Source organism: Dermacentor andersoni, chromosome 2, assembly GCF_023375885.2.
Source record: "Dermacentor andersoni chromosome 2, qqDerAnde1_hic_scaffold, whole genome shotgun sequence".
Classification (NCBI taxonomy): domain Eukaryota; kingdom Metazoa; phylum Arthropoda; class Arachnida; order Ixodida; family Ixodidae; genus Dermacentor; species Dermacentor andersoni.
The window spans coordinates 17,217,659-17,233,427 of record NC_092815.1 but is presented as its reverse complement, the minus strand read 5'-3'; the positions used below and the strand labels follow the sequence as shown (position 1 = coordinate 17,233,427).

The 15,769-nt window shown below is 49.0% G+C and overlaps 1 protein-coding gene across 1 annotated transcript; it reads right to left on the bottom strand.

Moving 5' to 3' along the window:
• Nucleotides 1–8,211: 8,211 nt before the first annotated feature.
• LOC126542773 (aminopeptidase N-like) lies at nucleotides 8,212–15,433 on the bottom strand. Its single transcript, XM_055077493.2, has 2 exons — nucleotides 13,470–15,433; nucleotides 8,212–8,560 (listed from the first exon to the last, which is right to left on the bottom strand). Exons 1-2 carry the CDS (start codon nucleotides 15,431–15,433, stop codon nucleotides 8,212–8,214), a joined length of 2,313 nt encoding a protein of 770 aa, XP_054933468.2.
• Nucleotides 15,434–15,769: the final 336 nt, after the last annotated feature.

The window sequence follows — 15,769 nt, the reverse complement described above, 5'->3', positions numbered from 1 at the left end:
CTTCATTCTCCCGTAGGTTTCGCTAGTCCCGAGCCGGACGCAATGAACGCACTACGCAACGCTTTTCAGGGCCCACGCGTTCCTTTGCTGCATTCGGCACGTTCACTGAAGTGATGTGCCGTTGAGAGCGCGGCATAACGTGAGTAGTTTTAATTGCAGTGCATGCCACAATCGTAAAAATGTGCTGTTGTTGACGTATTTATTTACGTCGCTTTACCAAATGATAACGAATGTTTAGCTTGAAAAATTCCAAGGGCGCTTTGTTGTGCCATCACACAGACAGTCACTACACTTTAAGCACTTTTCTGGAGTTCGGCTTTTGAATCGAAAAGCTTCACTACGCTAGTCAACACCGCGCGAGCCGGCGTATGTCGGAATTGGCTCCGTAAGCGTGTTCGGAGTCGACGCAGGTGGCCACTGCCGCGCGCTATGCGTCATCGTTTGACGTTCGCCGCAAGCGCGTTTCGCTTGCCTGTGAATAGGCGTGCGCATTCAACATGGAAGGAGAAGAGAGGGATACTACCGATACAAAGAGCTGTGTTTATGGCTGTACAGAAATCGCAAGACAATGTGCCCAACAATGATGAATAAAGAAATTTAATAATCCTGCATAACTTATGGTATATATCATTGATAAGAAATTTGCATAACTACACAAGGCACACGTACGTATAGCATAACCATAAGCTAAACCGTAAGCATATCCATAAGTATAACCGTAAGCATAACCATAGGCTAAATCATAAAGCCAAACCGTAAGCATATCCATATCTTAAACCATAAGCATATCCATAGGCTAAATCATAAAGCATAACCATAAGCTAAACCGTAAGCATAACCATAGGCTAAATCATAAAGCATAACCATAAGCTAAACCATAAGCATCACCGAACCTTTTCGCTTCGAGATATCCAAGCTTAACCTTAGCTAAGCCCCAGCCATTTTTTTTTGTTCAGCATTGTTCAGGATTCAAGCATTGGTTCCTAATATCGGTCACGGGGAACTCATGAAATGAAATTCCTCTTGATGCTCGGCCGCTCGACATGCACAACGGCACGCAGCAGTAAACCATTGTGCTTGAAGATGCCTCAAACGCGAAAGCCGGCGCCTACGGGGCTGAGAATCGCAGTGTCACTGAAATAGAATCTGGTAATCAAGATCTAGCAACACCAACAGATCACCAAGCACTCAGCTAATCGACTGTTTCGCGCACGTGCGTTTGCGTCCTTTCGCGCTCTCGCTGAAAATGCTTGCTGCCCGTGCGTGCGGCCGGCTTTGATCTCCCACGCGCTAACGCCCAAACGACGCCATTGATCAAGAACTGCAGGGTGTCTTTCGCTTGGTTGTTTCGCTGGACCTGTCGACATCTGGTTTTGTTGCGTGTGTGCATTTTCTGTCCGTTCTTTCTTCTTCCATGCTTACCTGGCGCCGTCCTTTATCCTATATTCGTAAATATGGAATTATGGCGCGACCTTGTGACGGTAGCGTGTAGCTCGTCATATAGTGCGCGCGCCATTAGCGGGGAGTGCTGCAGATCGGGGCGTTGGAGAACGCGGACGACGACGAGGGAGGTAAAAGTGAGAGCTTGACGCGAGCACCTTCGAAGAAGTGCAGCTACTAAGTCCTGGAATTGAAATTTATTGATGTTGGCGAGGATTTCCATTTGCAGCGGGGTTGTATAGTCAACAATGCAATGGCCACTATGACGACGCGATAGAAATTTCCCACTTGCCAGTAAGTCAAAACATTAATCATGTTATTGCAGTAGAACACGTTGTGGGGCTTGTTTGTTTATACCTTTCAAAAGATGAAGCGCCAACAGAGACAGCACACTAAGAAAGAATCTGTCCTGTCATTGTTCTGTCTCAGTGTGGTGTCTCTGTTGGCGCTTCATCTTTTGAAATGATGTTATTGTTCGCTCATTGTGTATTTATATACGGGGTGTTTCAGTGAACACTCAAAAATTTTTAAAAGCTGCTTGTGGCAGACAGCGCAATTCTAGTTCACGAGCTGGTCTACTCGAAGAGGGAGACATTACTTGCACAAAAAATTGAAATGTATAATCGATAAATTAACAGAAATTCACTAATTAAGTTTTTTAACGAATCATCTTGATTATGTCCCATATTGCAATTTACAAATTCTAGCCATGGAGTTCGCCAAGCGGATCCACTTGGGACCAATTCTCAGAACGACACCAGTTTCGATATATAAATTCCCGATCTTCGCGGATAACTGCATTGGCGTTCCATTTACTTTTTTACCAAAACGTTGTTTTATGCATTGAAGCACAAAAGTAATTGGATATATATAGTTGTGGCTGAGGAAATCACGCTGGCCCCGGTAGTAAGATGAAGAAAAAGAGAGTACGACGTACGTTAGACTTCCGCTGTATATTTCACTGACGTTTCGTCTGGTGGACTTCGATGGGCAGCACTTTGACAAAGGCTGGTCCACCAGCCGAAACGTCAGTGAAATATACTGTGCAAATCCAACGTACGTCGTACTCTCTTTTTCTTCACACATGTGCCTGCAACTAAAGGTCACTGCGGTCGTGAAGAAATCCCCGGCAGTCGCGCTCTAAAACTGGCCTCGAACCGTCTTCTTTCTTCCCGCGTGATACCTCGTGCGCGTGGCGCATGCGAGCCTGGTCCAACCGGCTACCCGTGCCACAAAGATCGCTGCCTGTTGTTGCTGAACAACACCACGGTACGGCGTGAGTAGTGTCCAATACGAAGGGCGCGCAACTTGAATGTGACCGAGTTGTCGCGGCAATATATAACTTTATTCGTCAAAATACATGACTAATAAATTTATTCTCCTAACACGTATACCTAACATCTGCCCGACCCTTGGCCAATCCTCTCTACTGGGTAGGTGCCAATGGCGTTGAGGTCATCATCAACGTCGTTGTATTTGTGCGAACTGTTGCACTTCTTTTTTCTCTTCGCCACTCGTTTAATGTATTCCAGCGGTCAGCATTGTTTCGCTATATTCAACGCTCCGGGGACCTTCCGCAGAGTGCTCTCTCCTAGCTCCCTCATTGCCGAATCTGCCATTTATACTACACGCACATCTATATTTCCTTGGCTTTTCCACGTAAGAGAGTCGCGTACCCACAAGTGCACGCGAAAGATGAAATAAATCAATTAGGACAAGCCCAACTGGCGTTGGTCCTATCGAAACATGGGATAACTACTCGAGGGCAGTTTTCCATTACAGGAAGTGGAGAGTCACTGCGCCCGTTGTTGCGTACTCCAAGGTAGCGTATCGTACTGCTGCCGAGTTGTAGCGACGCCTGTTTATCGAAGCTCGTCCGACGTTACTATTGGGTAGCGTGGCGTTGTCGGTGGGCTGCAGGCATCCGGTAGACCATGGCGACCAGGCAAGGACGAGACGATTTCTAGTGCCAAACTTACACGGTGTATTCAAAGGTTGGTGAAAGATGATAAAAAGAGAATTAAGTGTTCTAAAAGTAAATTTCGGAGCCCCTTAAATAGGCTCTCTAAAATCGTGGGAGGGATCTTGCTCCCGTCGGCGTCATGTGACAGGCACAGAGTCTGGTTTGTGGATGGACGTCCCGCCTCCGTGGATACCAAGCCTGCAGCAAGGAAAGAGCGTCCCGCCTCCGTAGATACCAAGCTGCTGCAAGGAAAGGGCGTCCCGCCACCGTAGAGGAAAGGCGGCTGATCCATTGTCCCAGCTGTCGGTGTAAGTGCTCGTCGTGGCTTGCTCCTTTCTTCTAGGCGACGTTGGTTTGCGAAAGTTCTCCTGTAGCGCTTGAAAGTTCGAGGAAAGGGTCCCTCTAAAGTCGCACACACACGAAAGGGGCCTGCAAACACTGCGGGGTGTCCGCCAGACCGGCATCCACTCGAGATAACCATGGCGGATTAGGAAGTCACACTTTGTTTCGACGAGGCATGGTGGGCGAGAATCCTTTTTGCACGGGGTGCTAGACGCCAATCGTAACACCGTGCGCTCTTTCTACATACACCCTCCGCTATGCCCCCTGACTATGCGTTTTCCTACAATATGCGTCGAACTTCTCTCTCGCTCGCTCTTCACCAATACGCAGCTAGTTCTTGAAAATTTTGATTTGTGACAAACGGGTATGGCTTGCCCTTGTAATTCGAATAACGTTCTTGACATTGTCTGACCAGTTTTCTTTCCGGCTATCTTGCTATACAACTGAAGATCAACTTGGGTCATTGAATATGTACCACTGTGTGTGTTTCGCCCTTCCTAATACTCATCATAACATACAAAATATAGTCACCAGTTACGCACCCGTGAGAAACAAGATCAATTGCTATAACATAGTGTACAAAGTGTATACAATAGAACAATAAACCCGCATTTAGTGCACATAAAATTCCTTTTTACATATAAAGGATGCTGGGCATACTTCGATGGCTATCGAAGATGAGTTCTGCTAGAATTTTATTTGTGGTGACCATAGGGAAGGGGAACTTAGAGAGTGGAAGTTGAAGTTGCGCGGAGAGAGACCCCTCTCAGGAGTACTTCAGGATGGATCCAGGATCCGCTTTATGTGCTGTTCGTAAGCGCAGTTGCCACAGTACCTTAATTTAACCATTGCTCGTTTTTGTTAACAGCGTTCGTGTTTGTTCATTCTGTGTTACATCGTCGTTTCGAAGTGCGCTGCCACATTCCATCATAATTTGATCAAGAGAACTGTTCTTGTGCTGAATGAAACGTTTACAGCGTGTAGGAGACACATTACCGCAAGTTGTTTGTGTAAGCGAAACCAAATGGTACCACATTCTGCTTCGCTCCACAAATTGTGTCGAAGGAAGCGTAGCAGTAATAACTTGTCCATATAATGTAGCAGTAATAACTTGAGCCTTGGTGAAAGGTGAAAGAGCCTTAGCTTCTGATGCAGGCTGGCAATCGTCATGTCATGGCGCATTTGCATTGCTCATAGTAAGAGCTTTACTTAGTTCGACTTAATACTGTCTGGCAAAGGGGATGCATACTGAAGCAAGAGAAAACAAACATTCGGGAAGATAAGGAAAAGTAAAAACAACCGTTGATGTTTCGAGGCCCCTCGGGTACCTCGCTCAAGATAACAACGAAGATGCATAGCTCTTGCTTATATACCGGAAAGACGACGGAAGGAGCGTAGGTTGGTATCTGTGGAGTCGGAAGACTGCAACTTGTTATTGCGAGCAAGGAATCCGTATGAGCGTAGTAGTAGTAGTAGTAGTAGTAGTAGTAGTAGTAGTAGTAGTAGTAGTAGTAGTAGTAGTAGGAGCAAACTTTATTCAGAGAAAGAAAGGGAATTGTGCGATGCATGGGCCCCTCAGTGCAGCTGCAATAGAGGGAACTCTGGTGTTAGTCTCTAGGGGACCTGCGAGCATGGCGGCTCAGCCCCCTGCGTGGGAATGATTACATAGTGCTGTTCTGGACATCGTCAAATACCGCCATAATGTCAGATTCTGTAATGGCGGCATTTTTAGCCATCAGAGGCGTCGTATAGGAAGACCAGTCTGAGCTGAAAAGATGACGAGTTCGACAATTTCACCATGTCCAGAATAGAACTCGTGGTTAGTATATAAATGGTGATGATGACAATGATATTTCGAAACATGCATTTGCGTAAACTTTCTTCCTATGGCTTCAAATGGCTTTGTGACTTTGCAAACGTATCATCCAAGATAGCTAGACTACCAATTCTTGCATTAATTATATGCCCGTAAGGGCCTGGAAACGTCGTTTTTTTTCTTATATTGGCAAGAGTTTGTTTCCTCTCGATTCAGTAAGAACTTTAATGCCAATCCAACTGTCGCTACGATGGATATCGTTTCTGGCGTGTAAAGTGATCCTAGTACCACCTACATGGAGGAAGGAAAAAGATAGGAGCGAGTATTACGTCACGCAGCCAGCCTTGGCAAGCGAACGCTCCTTGAAGCCACAGTGGCGGCCCAACACGTCACCTCTCGCATCGAGATCACGGAGGAAATTCGAGATTTGCCGATAAGTTTGGTTACCGGTAGTTTTTATTCGGTGCGCGCTCGGCCAGCAGCTGCTAGCTGCTTAGATGGAGGCCTCCGCCGTGGCTGCTCAGCTGCTCTGCCTGTATCTCGGGTCGCATTTTCCTCTGTATGCTTGTTTCGCTTCGGTCCTGAAAGGTATGCGTTCCGCACTTTGGGCGAGTGGTGAGAGGTTACCAATCCAACGTCAGCGCATTTAGGCTACAGATTATATACTTCGGCCGAAGTAAACAGACCGTTGTGAGCGATAATAAGCGATATGTATACGTCACATTTTTGACCGAGGCCTTGGCCGTGTGTACTTTGCCCTGTTATGCGAGCTTTATTGATTTGCATTGTCGCTGGATCAGTGGCATCTTAGGCATGAGGGTTTGCTTGCATGCGATTGATCGCATTGCAGGAGCGGACTCATCCTTGCAGGCCAAACGCGGTGGAGCTTATTGCCTCAGATGACGCTGACTCCCGCAGGAACCGGTGAGTTGCATTTGCTACGTACGCGCTATGATGTTCTCTCGTGGAACGCGGTGCGTGGTCAATTTATCTGCTCCCAAGAAAAGCAGCAGCAACTGCAAACAGCGCTTGTTCCAGGTTTTTACGTTTGAGATCGATATACGGCCGGGTCATGCGGTCCCAGCTATGTTCCCAAGCACTGCCCCTGCTTCGAACACTGCGTAGTGCGAACACGAAGAAGCGGTAGGTCATCAGACGCATACGATCTTATTAAAAAAAATATGGGGTTTTACGTGCCAAAACCACGATGTCATTATGGGCCAAGCCGCAGTGGAGGACTCCGGAATAATTTTGGCCACGCGGAGTTCTTTAACGTGCATTATATCTAAGTACACGAGTGCTTTCGCATTTCGCCTCCGTCGAAATGCGGCCGCCGTGGTCGGGATTCGATCCCACGATCTCGTGCTTAGCAGCCCAACACTATAGCCACTAAGCAACCACAGCGGGTAAAACATAACATATATCAGAGAACGAAAGAGAAAGGTGCACTCCAACTCAAACTAAACTTCGCTGTATCCCTCACACGAGAGCTGACCACCTTACAAAGCAGTTTCTAGCCTCCCTTTATAAGTGAAGGATATGCGTGCTTAGCTTCTGAAATGACAACAGACATTACTATGCAATTTACTGCAACACTAACCGCAGCGCACACTTGCCGCAAAAGCAGTCAGCAGTAACGCCGCACACCTTTCGGAGAGGTCTGCAACATTTGCCTTCAACTTCCGACACGCTTGAGAGGCACTCCCTCTGATGCAGCTCGCCGAACGGACACGCTTAGCGCTACACAGCGATTCGATGCCACAATCCAGAAAACTTAAGCGCGATATTAAGCGAAAGTGCCGCGGTGGTAGCCATGTTTTTGTTTATTTGAAAATCTTCAAATGATTTCGAATGTGTATCGAAAAAAAAATATCAATCGGGAGTATTAAAACCTACCGCGCGCTCTGGCGTTTTTATCACGCGTTGGGCCGCCACAACGGATTCAATCGCGTTGCGGCATGCTCGCCATCGCTTCTATTATTTCCTTCCTCCATGACCACCTACCACCAATGACCGAGGATGTTCGCCATAACGTTACGCTTAAAGGGTTCAGTGTGTATGCTGTCGCTCTTCCAGCGTCCTATCGCAAACGATTTGAAATACCTCCCACGGAAGGACCACATAAATTTACAAAATTCCCTCAGCTGGTCCAGTTGGTATTCCTGTGCATTTGGGACTAACACCAGCGACGAAATGAATTATGACGCGACCGACCGCCCCCTCCCCTCCTTCTTCTCGTTCAAGAGCTCTCAACTCATCAAAAAGCCGACCGTCACCGCCTTTGATATTCCTGGACAAAGCACTGGTCAAAGCACGTTGAATGCTTCCTTAAATTGGCCAGGTGACGCGGAGTTATTGATCTCAGTGGCCTGTCATTCGGCGAGGTCGAGGTCTCATACGACATTGATTACGTTTCCCCAGCTATTGCGGACTCGGGAAGTATATAGTTTTGGCAACAACAAAGGAGGTTTAATGAGCCGAAATCTCCGCGTCATCTCAAAGGCACAATACTTAGAGAAGAGGTGCAATAAGCGCTACCGCATTTAATATCGCAGCAGTTGTAGCGAGTGCACTTTTCAAGGTATTTTCACATTTTACCCCAAGTAGAACAAACGCCACGTCAAGAAAGAGCAAAGCGTCGTCCGCGCGGTCACGGACGCTCGAGGAAGACGCCGCCGTCGTCCGTCTTTTGATAAGGGTTGTGACGGCGCATGAAGAAGAGTGCGGGGCACTTCTCGTGGCCAAACTGGCAGCAGTACTGCAGCACGTCGTACTTGAAGTCGCTCCTGGCAAGCGGCATGGCCGGCTCGTTGGCGGCCGAGCCAAGGTCCGACACGATCCCCTTGCAGATGCGCCGGTTCAACGCGGACCACGCGGTGCGGTTATTCGCGACCGCCGCGTGCGGCAGAGCCCGCGCGAGCCGCACGAAGTGCGTCCACGGAAGCGTCTCGCGTTCTTTCTCCAGGTAGACCAGCGATGCGAAGAACATCTGGAAGGTCCTGAAACATGTGCGGTGGTCAGCTACACGTGGAAGCATCCGAAAGCGTTCTTTGAAAACATCCGAAAATGTCTTTTGGGGGCCATATCATAAGTCGACCAAGTCCTGGCACACGCTTCTGCGTGACGTAAAGTCCAGCGCCAGTACTTCCAGTACCGAGGAGTTAGTTAAGAGAACGAAGAGGAGTTGGGCATGGTAATGTAATGTGTATAACAGACAATTGGCGATCTATTAGAGAAACAGGCTAATAGACGTATGTGCTTACGCAGTCGATAGGGGCATGCAGACTTTTAAATGCAGCGATTAGGAAATTCGTAGTGTTAGATACGGGACATTTTTTTGAGCCTCCTTCGAGTTCACCAGACCACATCGAATCGCGCCACAGCTAATTAAGGAGCGCAGAAGCACATCTACTCCGTTCCCGAGGCGCGGCACGTGCAAACGAGTTGGCGTCCCCCACCTCGTGCGCCGCAGGTGGAGCTATTCACTGCTTGACTCTTCCCGAAAGTGTAGCGGGAGCCTGGCACGGTTCCAGGTAACGTGGGTCCCAAGGCAAGACGGCTGTAATGCAGCGTGAAGCCCTGGCAGCAATCACCCCATCCGCCTATTGTGACGGCGCTTGCAAGCCGGGAAGGCAATACCGCAGAGATAAGTAAGCCCTCGGACAATTGGGGCCCAAGGAGCGACCCTCTGCGCCGGGTGTGACACAATCGTACGGGCGCCTACCATTGGCCGAAAATGACGACACCTGAGGGGGCTCGCCGATTGGCCGAACGTGACGTGACTTCGAGACACCGAAGGGCTTAAAAGACACAGACCGGGAGCGGCAAGGGAGCATTCCATGATTCATCTCTTTCAAGCTTCTTGCCACGGGCCGCAGCGTCCGAGTTTCTGCCGGCCCGTAATGACTTTTATGACTGTTAATTTCTTTGTACTCTCACTGTAAATAATGTAAATAAACCTCCAGTTTTCATCTCAAGGTCCTCCTCAACCTCGGCCAACTCCCGCACCCAATGGCAAGATCCAAAAATCTGGGGGACAGCAATCGTCTCCAGATCCAACAACTGGTGGCAGCGGTGGGATGAACCTTCGTCCAGAGAAGTCTTAAGGAACTTGGAACAGCAAAGAAGAGAGAACCTTCGTCGAGAGAAATCCGAAGGAACTGGGAACAGCGAAGAAGAAAGAGCCTTCGAGCCAAAGAGTCCTGAGGAACCCGGAACAGCGAAAAAGAGCCTTCGCCCAAAAGGAGTCCCGAGGAACTTGGAACAACGAAGAAGAGAGAGCCTTCGTCCAAAGTACTCCTGAGGAACTGGGAACAGCGAAGAAGAGCGAACCTTCGACCCAGAGAGTCCTGAGGAACCGGGAACAGCGGACCAATGAACCAGATGGCAGGGTGCTGCAACCGTAAGTGAGCGCGTGTTTTTTTTCTTTTGATTCGCCAGACTTCAAATGTAGTGTGTTTATTTTGATAGTAACTAGGAATCGGGAATTTGTTGCATATTGTGTGTTTGCACAAATTAATTAAGGAAAACAGTTCTAACCACCAGTCGGGGCAGCTGCCGTGGATCTTAGAAGGTTGACGAGGTTGGACTTAATGTTGGTGTGCGACGATTTGGGAGTTGAGGTGGAGGAACAGATGAAAAAGCCAGCTATCATAAAGGCAATTCAAAATAGTGGCAATGATGATGAAAGCATTAAGATTGCTTGGGAGGTGATACAAGAACCACGGGAGCGTGAGCGTCGTGAACGTAAGCGTGAGCGCCAAGACCTTAAGATTAAGTGTCAGCGTCAAGAACGTGAGGGTGAGCAAAAGTACGAGAAAGAGAAGGAAAAACAGATACAATATTTTCAGCAGTTAAAAGAACAAAGACAACGCCTGTCTGAAAATTCTGTAGGCAGTACAGAGCAAAAGAATGAGGAAGTATCTGGCGGATTTTCACAAAAAGCCGACGGGAAGAGCAGTACCTGCGAGAGTAGCGGCACATTCGTAGGTGAAAGGAAAAAGCGAGCAGCTAACGATGCCTTAGTGGCAGCAGAGGCCGTTAAAGGCCAGAGTGAGAGCGACGGGGTGCTGTGCCAACAGAGGACTGTAGAGACAGCTAGGCCAGCTGCGAACAAATTGGCACAGTTACCGCGCGTGTACGTCGCATCTCATGGTATCGAGGTCGTTAGCGAAGTACAGGGTACTGTTGGCCCGACGGACACGAGCACCCATGTGGAGTCAGTTCTGCGTGCCGAAGTGCCAGCTGGACGATGCAGTTGAGGGCAGTTCGCAGGATTGCGAGCTCAGTAGCTCAAGAGAAGACAACTGCATTGTTCAGGGATCGGTGCAGCTCTCCGCCAGTCTAGGTAGCCAAGAGGGGGATGATTTAGTTAAGGATCATTCGGACTGTGCGGGTAAGAGACCGATCCGGGCCGAAGAGATGTGTACCGGCCAGCACGAGGCGCGCGAGAGCGGCATGAGAGCGAGTTCGAAGAGAAAGCGCCGCAGCAAGAAGCGCCGTAAAGATCGGAATGCGGTGGCTAATGTAGCGAAGCCAAAGACTGCGACAGGCGCAAAAAGACAGGGCGCGAAGCAAAGAAAGGTGCGATCGTCGTTGACATGTGCGCATCAAGCACGTTCGGGTCACCGGTCAAAAAGAGACCGAGACGCATGTTCTGCACGGACGCGGACAAAGGGCACGGGGCAGTTACGTTCCTCGTCGTTCCGCCGTTTTTTTGGGGGTGCAGCATGCAGTGCGAAGGAGCGCAAGGTGGCAAGACGAGAGGAGGGGATGAGTCGCGACGCGGTCAGTCGAGTTCGTGATGAAAGTGTGGCGCCAGGAAGCAAATTGGCCAGAAACTGTAACGTCTTGAAGGAACTGATGTGAGTCAGCCCTTTTGTTGTTCCTCGGTAGCCAGTATAGCTTTCGAACCGCGATCACCTCGAGTACGACTCAAAAGTGTGAGTCAGTCGTAAACATTTGGAACGGGAGGCCAAGAGAGCTTCCGTAGAAGTAAAACGTGTCATTTTGTTTTATTTGTGAGCATTTGAAAATTTCGCGATTTAAGTTTCTTTCAATATGTAAAAGTATGAACTTTGGTTGTGTTTTTGTTCGAGAAGCTCCGAGATTGGAAAGATGCGTTTTATGTAAACATGTAGTTTCGCGAGTTTTTCGTTAATCAGTAGATAGGCTTTCTTTTTTTTGTGTGTGTGTGTTTGAGTAACCTGAGTGTCAAGGTTATCGGTGAGAGGCCTATGGTAACGCGCATGTGTGTTATTTAATCTTCTTTTTTTAAAGTGTGTGTTTTTGAATTTTCTAAGGTTAAGCGCGTAGGTTTTCAGTAAGTGCATAATTTGCACTGAGAAGCGTTCTTATTTCCATTAGCGCGTGTCCTGTGCGGACGGAGGGAAGCAGAAGGTTTATGACTGGGTTGTTGGTGTGTGTTGAGGGCGGCCGTGTTCTGACTTCTCTAATTAGCGTGCATGGAAGTAGTCATTAGAAGACGCATTATTTTTAAGTGTTCTGCGAAGTGCCTAAGTACCGCAAGTTTAGTTGTTCGTTTAAGTTACGTGTCCTGTAGGGACTAAAGGAAGAAACGTGAGTAAGCATAATCAAACATTGGTAGCTATTCCGAACATTACTTGTGCACGTTTGTGCCTCCAGTATGCGACGTACTATGTTTTGATCGCGAACGCACGTGGTGCGCTGTGGCTGCGCTGGTCGCAGAAACGTGTCACTCCGGTCGTTTGGCGGTAAATAGGCTCGGATGTGCGACGCCTTCCGTGTAATAAATACTTCATGCTTTCCGACACAACGTGCGACACTTAATTTTACATCGAATTATACACAAAACGCCTCTTTCTCTTTCTTTCATGCGTGACCCACTATTTTTGGTAGCGAAGGCGAGCGGTACGAGAAGTCTCTCTATATAGCCTTCGTAGCGTTACCTGGTATGTACGGAACGGAGTACAGATGTAGTGAATCGTTTGGATAGTCTTGGATAGATTACAGGCAATGACAATACAGACACCTAGGTTGCTCAAAAAGTATTATGACAAATTCTGGAGGGTGTGAAAACTTCATGAATACGGCTTCGATGTATCCAAACACACACCAAACACACACTTCGCTGTGTTTGGTGTACGAGTTGCTCGGATTGGCAAACGTCTACAAATACCTTTTGGAATTATTATTCTGGGCTTTAAAAAGTGCAAACACCCGTTCTCCACTATGAAGTTTATTTCTCGGCTCAACAATAACTCAGAATATTGATTTATACCCTCAAATTGTACCACGTACAATGTCTGAGCTTGGATTTAAAATAGTAAAGAAACTGAAACGACCACCTTAAATTGCCGTAACTACAACACATATCGCCCTTGTGCCGAGTGGGAGACGTGTACAACTTATCAGCTCCCGAAAGGATTTCCATCTTGTAATTTATGTAACTTTCAAGTGTTTCGATATTTAGTTTAGTACATTACTAAGAGAGGAGTCGTAATGATTCCTTTGTGGCTTAGTGCTACATTCGGGTGGCTCACATTTTTTCCCTTTCATAATGCATGTAAGATATAGCTAGTGTGTCGTGCCTGAACGCCGCCAGCCCGTTGGGTGACTTGAACGATAATGAACTTTCCATATCGAATCGGGCCTGATCGCCACTGAAAGTGCCCCTTGTGACTGGAGTGTAGGGCTGACATTATACATACATTTGGTTGAGCTTTTCGCTCAGTCAAGTGCATAATCCTTACATAGAAAGAAGAAAATGAAAAAGAAACTTATTGGGCAGTCCGTTCGTCTCAAGCTCACTTTAGAGGACTTAGACGTGACAATGGCACGTTCTTCATAGTAGAGAGCAGCCTATGGGGAAAGTTTGCGTTGATGATCAAGGCGGATTGATTTTTCTCATTTATAAAGCATACTTGCCTGTAACCGGCGAGAGCCAGATGAAACAGGTTATCGATAATCTGCGCCCTGTTCGCTGCGGGGATGACTGAGCTGTCGTTCCGCAGTTGACGAATGAGATTGCTCCAGTTGGAATCCTCGTAGTCGACTCTGTAGAGACCCTCGTTGCCTGCATTCAGCAGCACCCAGTCGTCGAAGTGAGCGTTGGGAGCTTTCAACGTCATCTCGGGAGTAACCATCCACACAACGGCTGTCACGTCAAATTTTTGAGGTTCGCTAGCGTAGACAAGCGTAATAGGTATTGGCCATGTTGTTGCTGGTGATGACCGCTGCTGGTCGGCTGTGCCGGCGCGACTCCTGGAATTGGGGCAGTTCAATCCGCAGAACGGCTCCTGCACGACGTGAACTGTCTCGGCGTCTTCTCGGACGACCTTGAGGAGCGGGTAACCCGAGTGTTGTCTCCAGACGGACGTGTAATTAGCCATAGCTTCTGTCGAACTTGAAGCCTTGAGGCTGTCCCAGAAGTCTTGCTCAGCAAGGTCATCACGCTGTGCCTTCTTAAGGAAATTGGTAGTGGCCGTTTTGAAGTGGTCCTGGCCGACAGCGGAACGAAACATGGCCAGGAGGGAGACAGCTGCGATCGGCACCTCGTAGTCGTACAATACTTTCTCATGCGTCGGGCCGAGGTCGACGCTGGACAGCGCGACGAATCGATAAAGGTGAAGTATGTCGTCCAGGAGCCACTGAGGTTTGGCCAGCTTAAGAACTTTGATGGCATAAAGGACGGCTAGGCCTCTGTCTAGCCACATCCCTACGGTAACCATGTTCCCGAACCACGTGCTCAGTAGTTCTATGGTCAAGCGCAAGTAAGGCCGGCCCAGGTTGGTGTGCCCGGTGGCCTTCGCCCTGAACGTTCCGGTCCTGACTATGACGAGTTTCCAGGTGGAGTGGCAAGCGCGGGGAAACCTGTGGAGAGCCAGCACGTCCAGTGCCTTGTTCGGAAAAGATATTCCGGTGGCCTCCGCCGCCATTTCAACGACGCTAGTGCAGAACTCGAGCAAGTGCTGAAGCCGTGGCATGTTTACCGCGTGAGCGTGTAGCGTGGTGAAGCCGTCTGTTATCTTGGGCAGGGTGGTGACGGCTACGGCGACCTGATGGAGTGAGATCGGAGGCGTCTTCTGGAAGACGCAGTAAGTCTGACCGTCTTGCCCTTGGGCGTCCCTCAATAGATCCCAGCTCGAGAGCACAGCGACACTCGCGTTTGGCTTAAGCACGGACAAGCTAAAGGTTGACTTCAGCAAAGAGCTCTGTACTGTCGGGAAGAAAGCGGCAACGTGCAACTGGTCGACGTAGGAGGTCACCGTCGTGTACGAGTCGCCAACTTCGCGGTACATCCCGGGCGGCCACCTCCGATGATCCCCGTGGTGAAGCCCTCCGGAGAAGTGTGCGGACAAGAGGTAATCAGCTGAAGGCACGAGATCCCAGTTGAGCTTGAATGTGGTGAAAGGCGCTTGCGAACCAACCGGCACGGCCACCTCTGATTCCCTGACGTAACCCGTGCGTGGTCGCACGCTTACTTCGCTGATCGTCAGGTTTCTAGAAACAAGCGCGACAAGATGGCTCGCGTGGTGACAGGTTACGTGCAGGTTCAGGTGGCCGGAGAAGGTGGACGACAGGTCGGTCTCGAGGCGGATGTCGAAGTGCTGAGCGACAAGGTCGAAGTGCGAGGCGCGGGCGTGCGCGATGAGCAGCGCCGGTGCTTTCATGCGGGCCAGCATGTGGAGGAACAGGAAGACCACGAATACTGCGGAGGTGGCGATGCCCAGGATGCCGAAGGCGTAGGGCAGAACCAAGTCGGCGCCTACCCAGAAGCACCGGCCAGAGCGCGAGTTACGGGAGTCATGTTCCACGCAGGAGCATGACGTGTGACAGCGTTGCTCCGACACGGTTTTGCCAGTAGCGTCGATTGCGAGTGGCTCAAGCATCGCATGAGCTGCTGCTGATGTCTTTGCGCGCCGAGGGTAGAAACGCACGTCGGATGACGGCTTCAAACTTGCTTCTTCTACTTCTTTTTCTGTCAGCCGCTCAATGACCGCTGTTGATGCTAATTCTTTCCATCATGGCACATACTCATGAGAGCGATTGGCTGCACACATGAGAAAAAGTATATATAGCTATAAATAACGACATTTCGGAAAATTCAATAAGAAAAACATATTTGACGAGAAAATATTGCAAGATATTCCAAATAGTCGGGAGGAAAATTGGCTTGCAAGCAGACGCGGATCCAGGGTCGTCTCCGCAGAGAGTGTGTGAGAGAG

Excerpts from the sequence above, each read along its gene's own strand:
- LOC126542773 (XM_055077493.2), bottom strand. The coding sequence starts at position 15,433 with ATGCTTGAGCCACTCGCAATCGACGCTACTGGCAAAACCGTGTCGGAG. Across the intron at positions 8,561-13,469 it reads CTGGCTCTCGCCGGTTACAG|GACCTTCCAGATGTTCTTCG; the intron begins GCAAGTATGCTT and ends CACATGTTTCAG.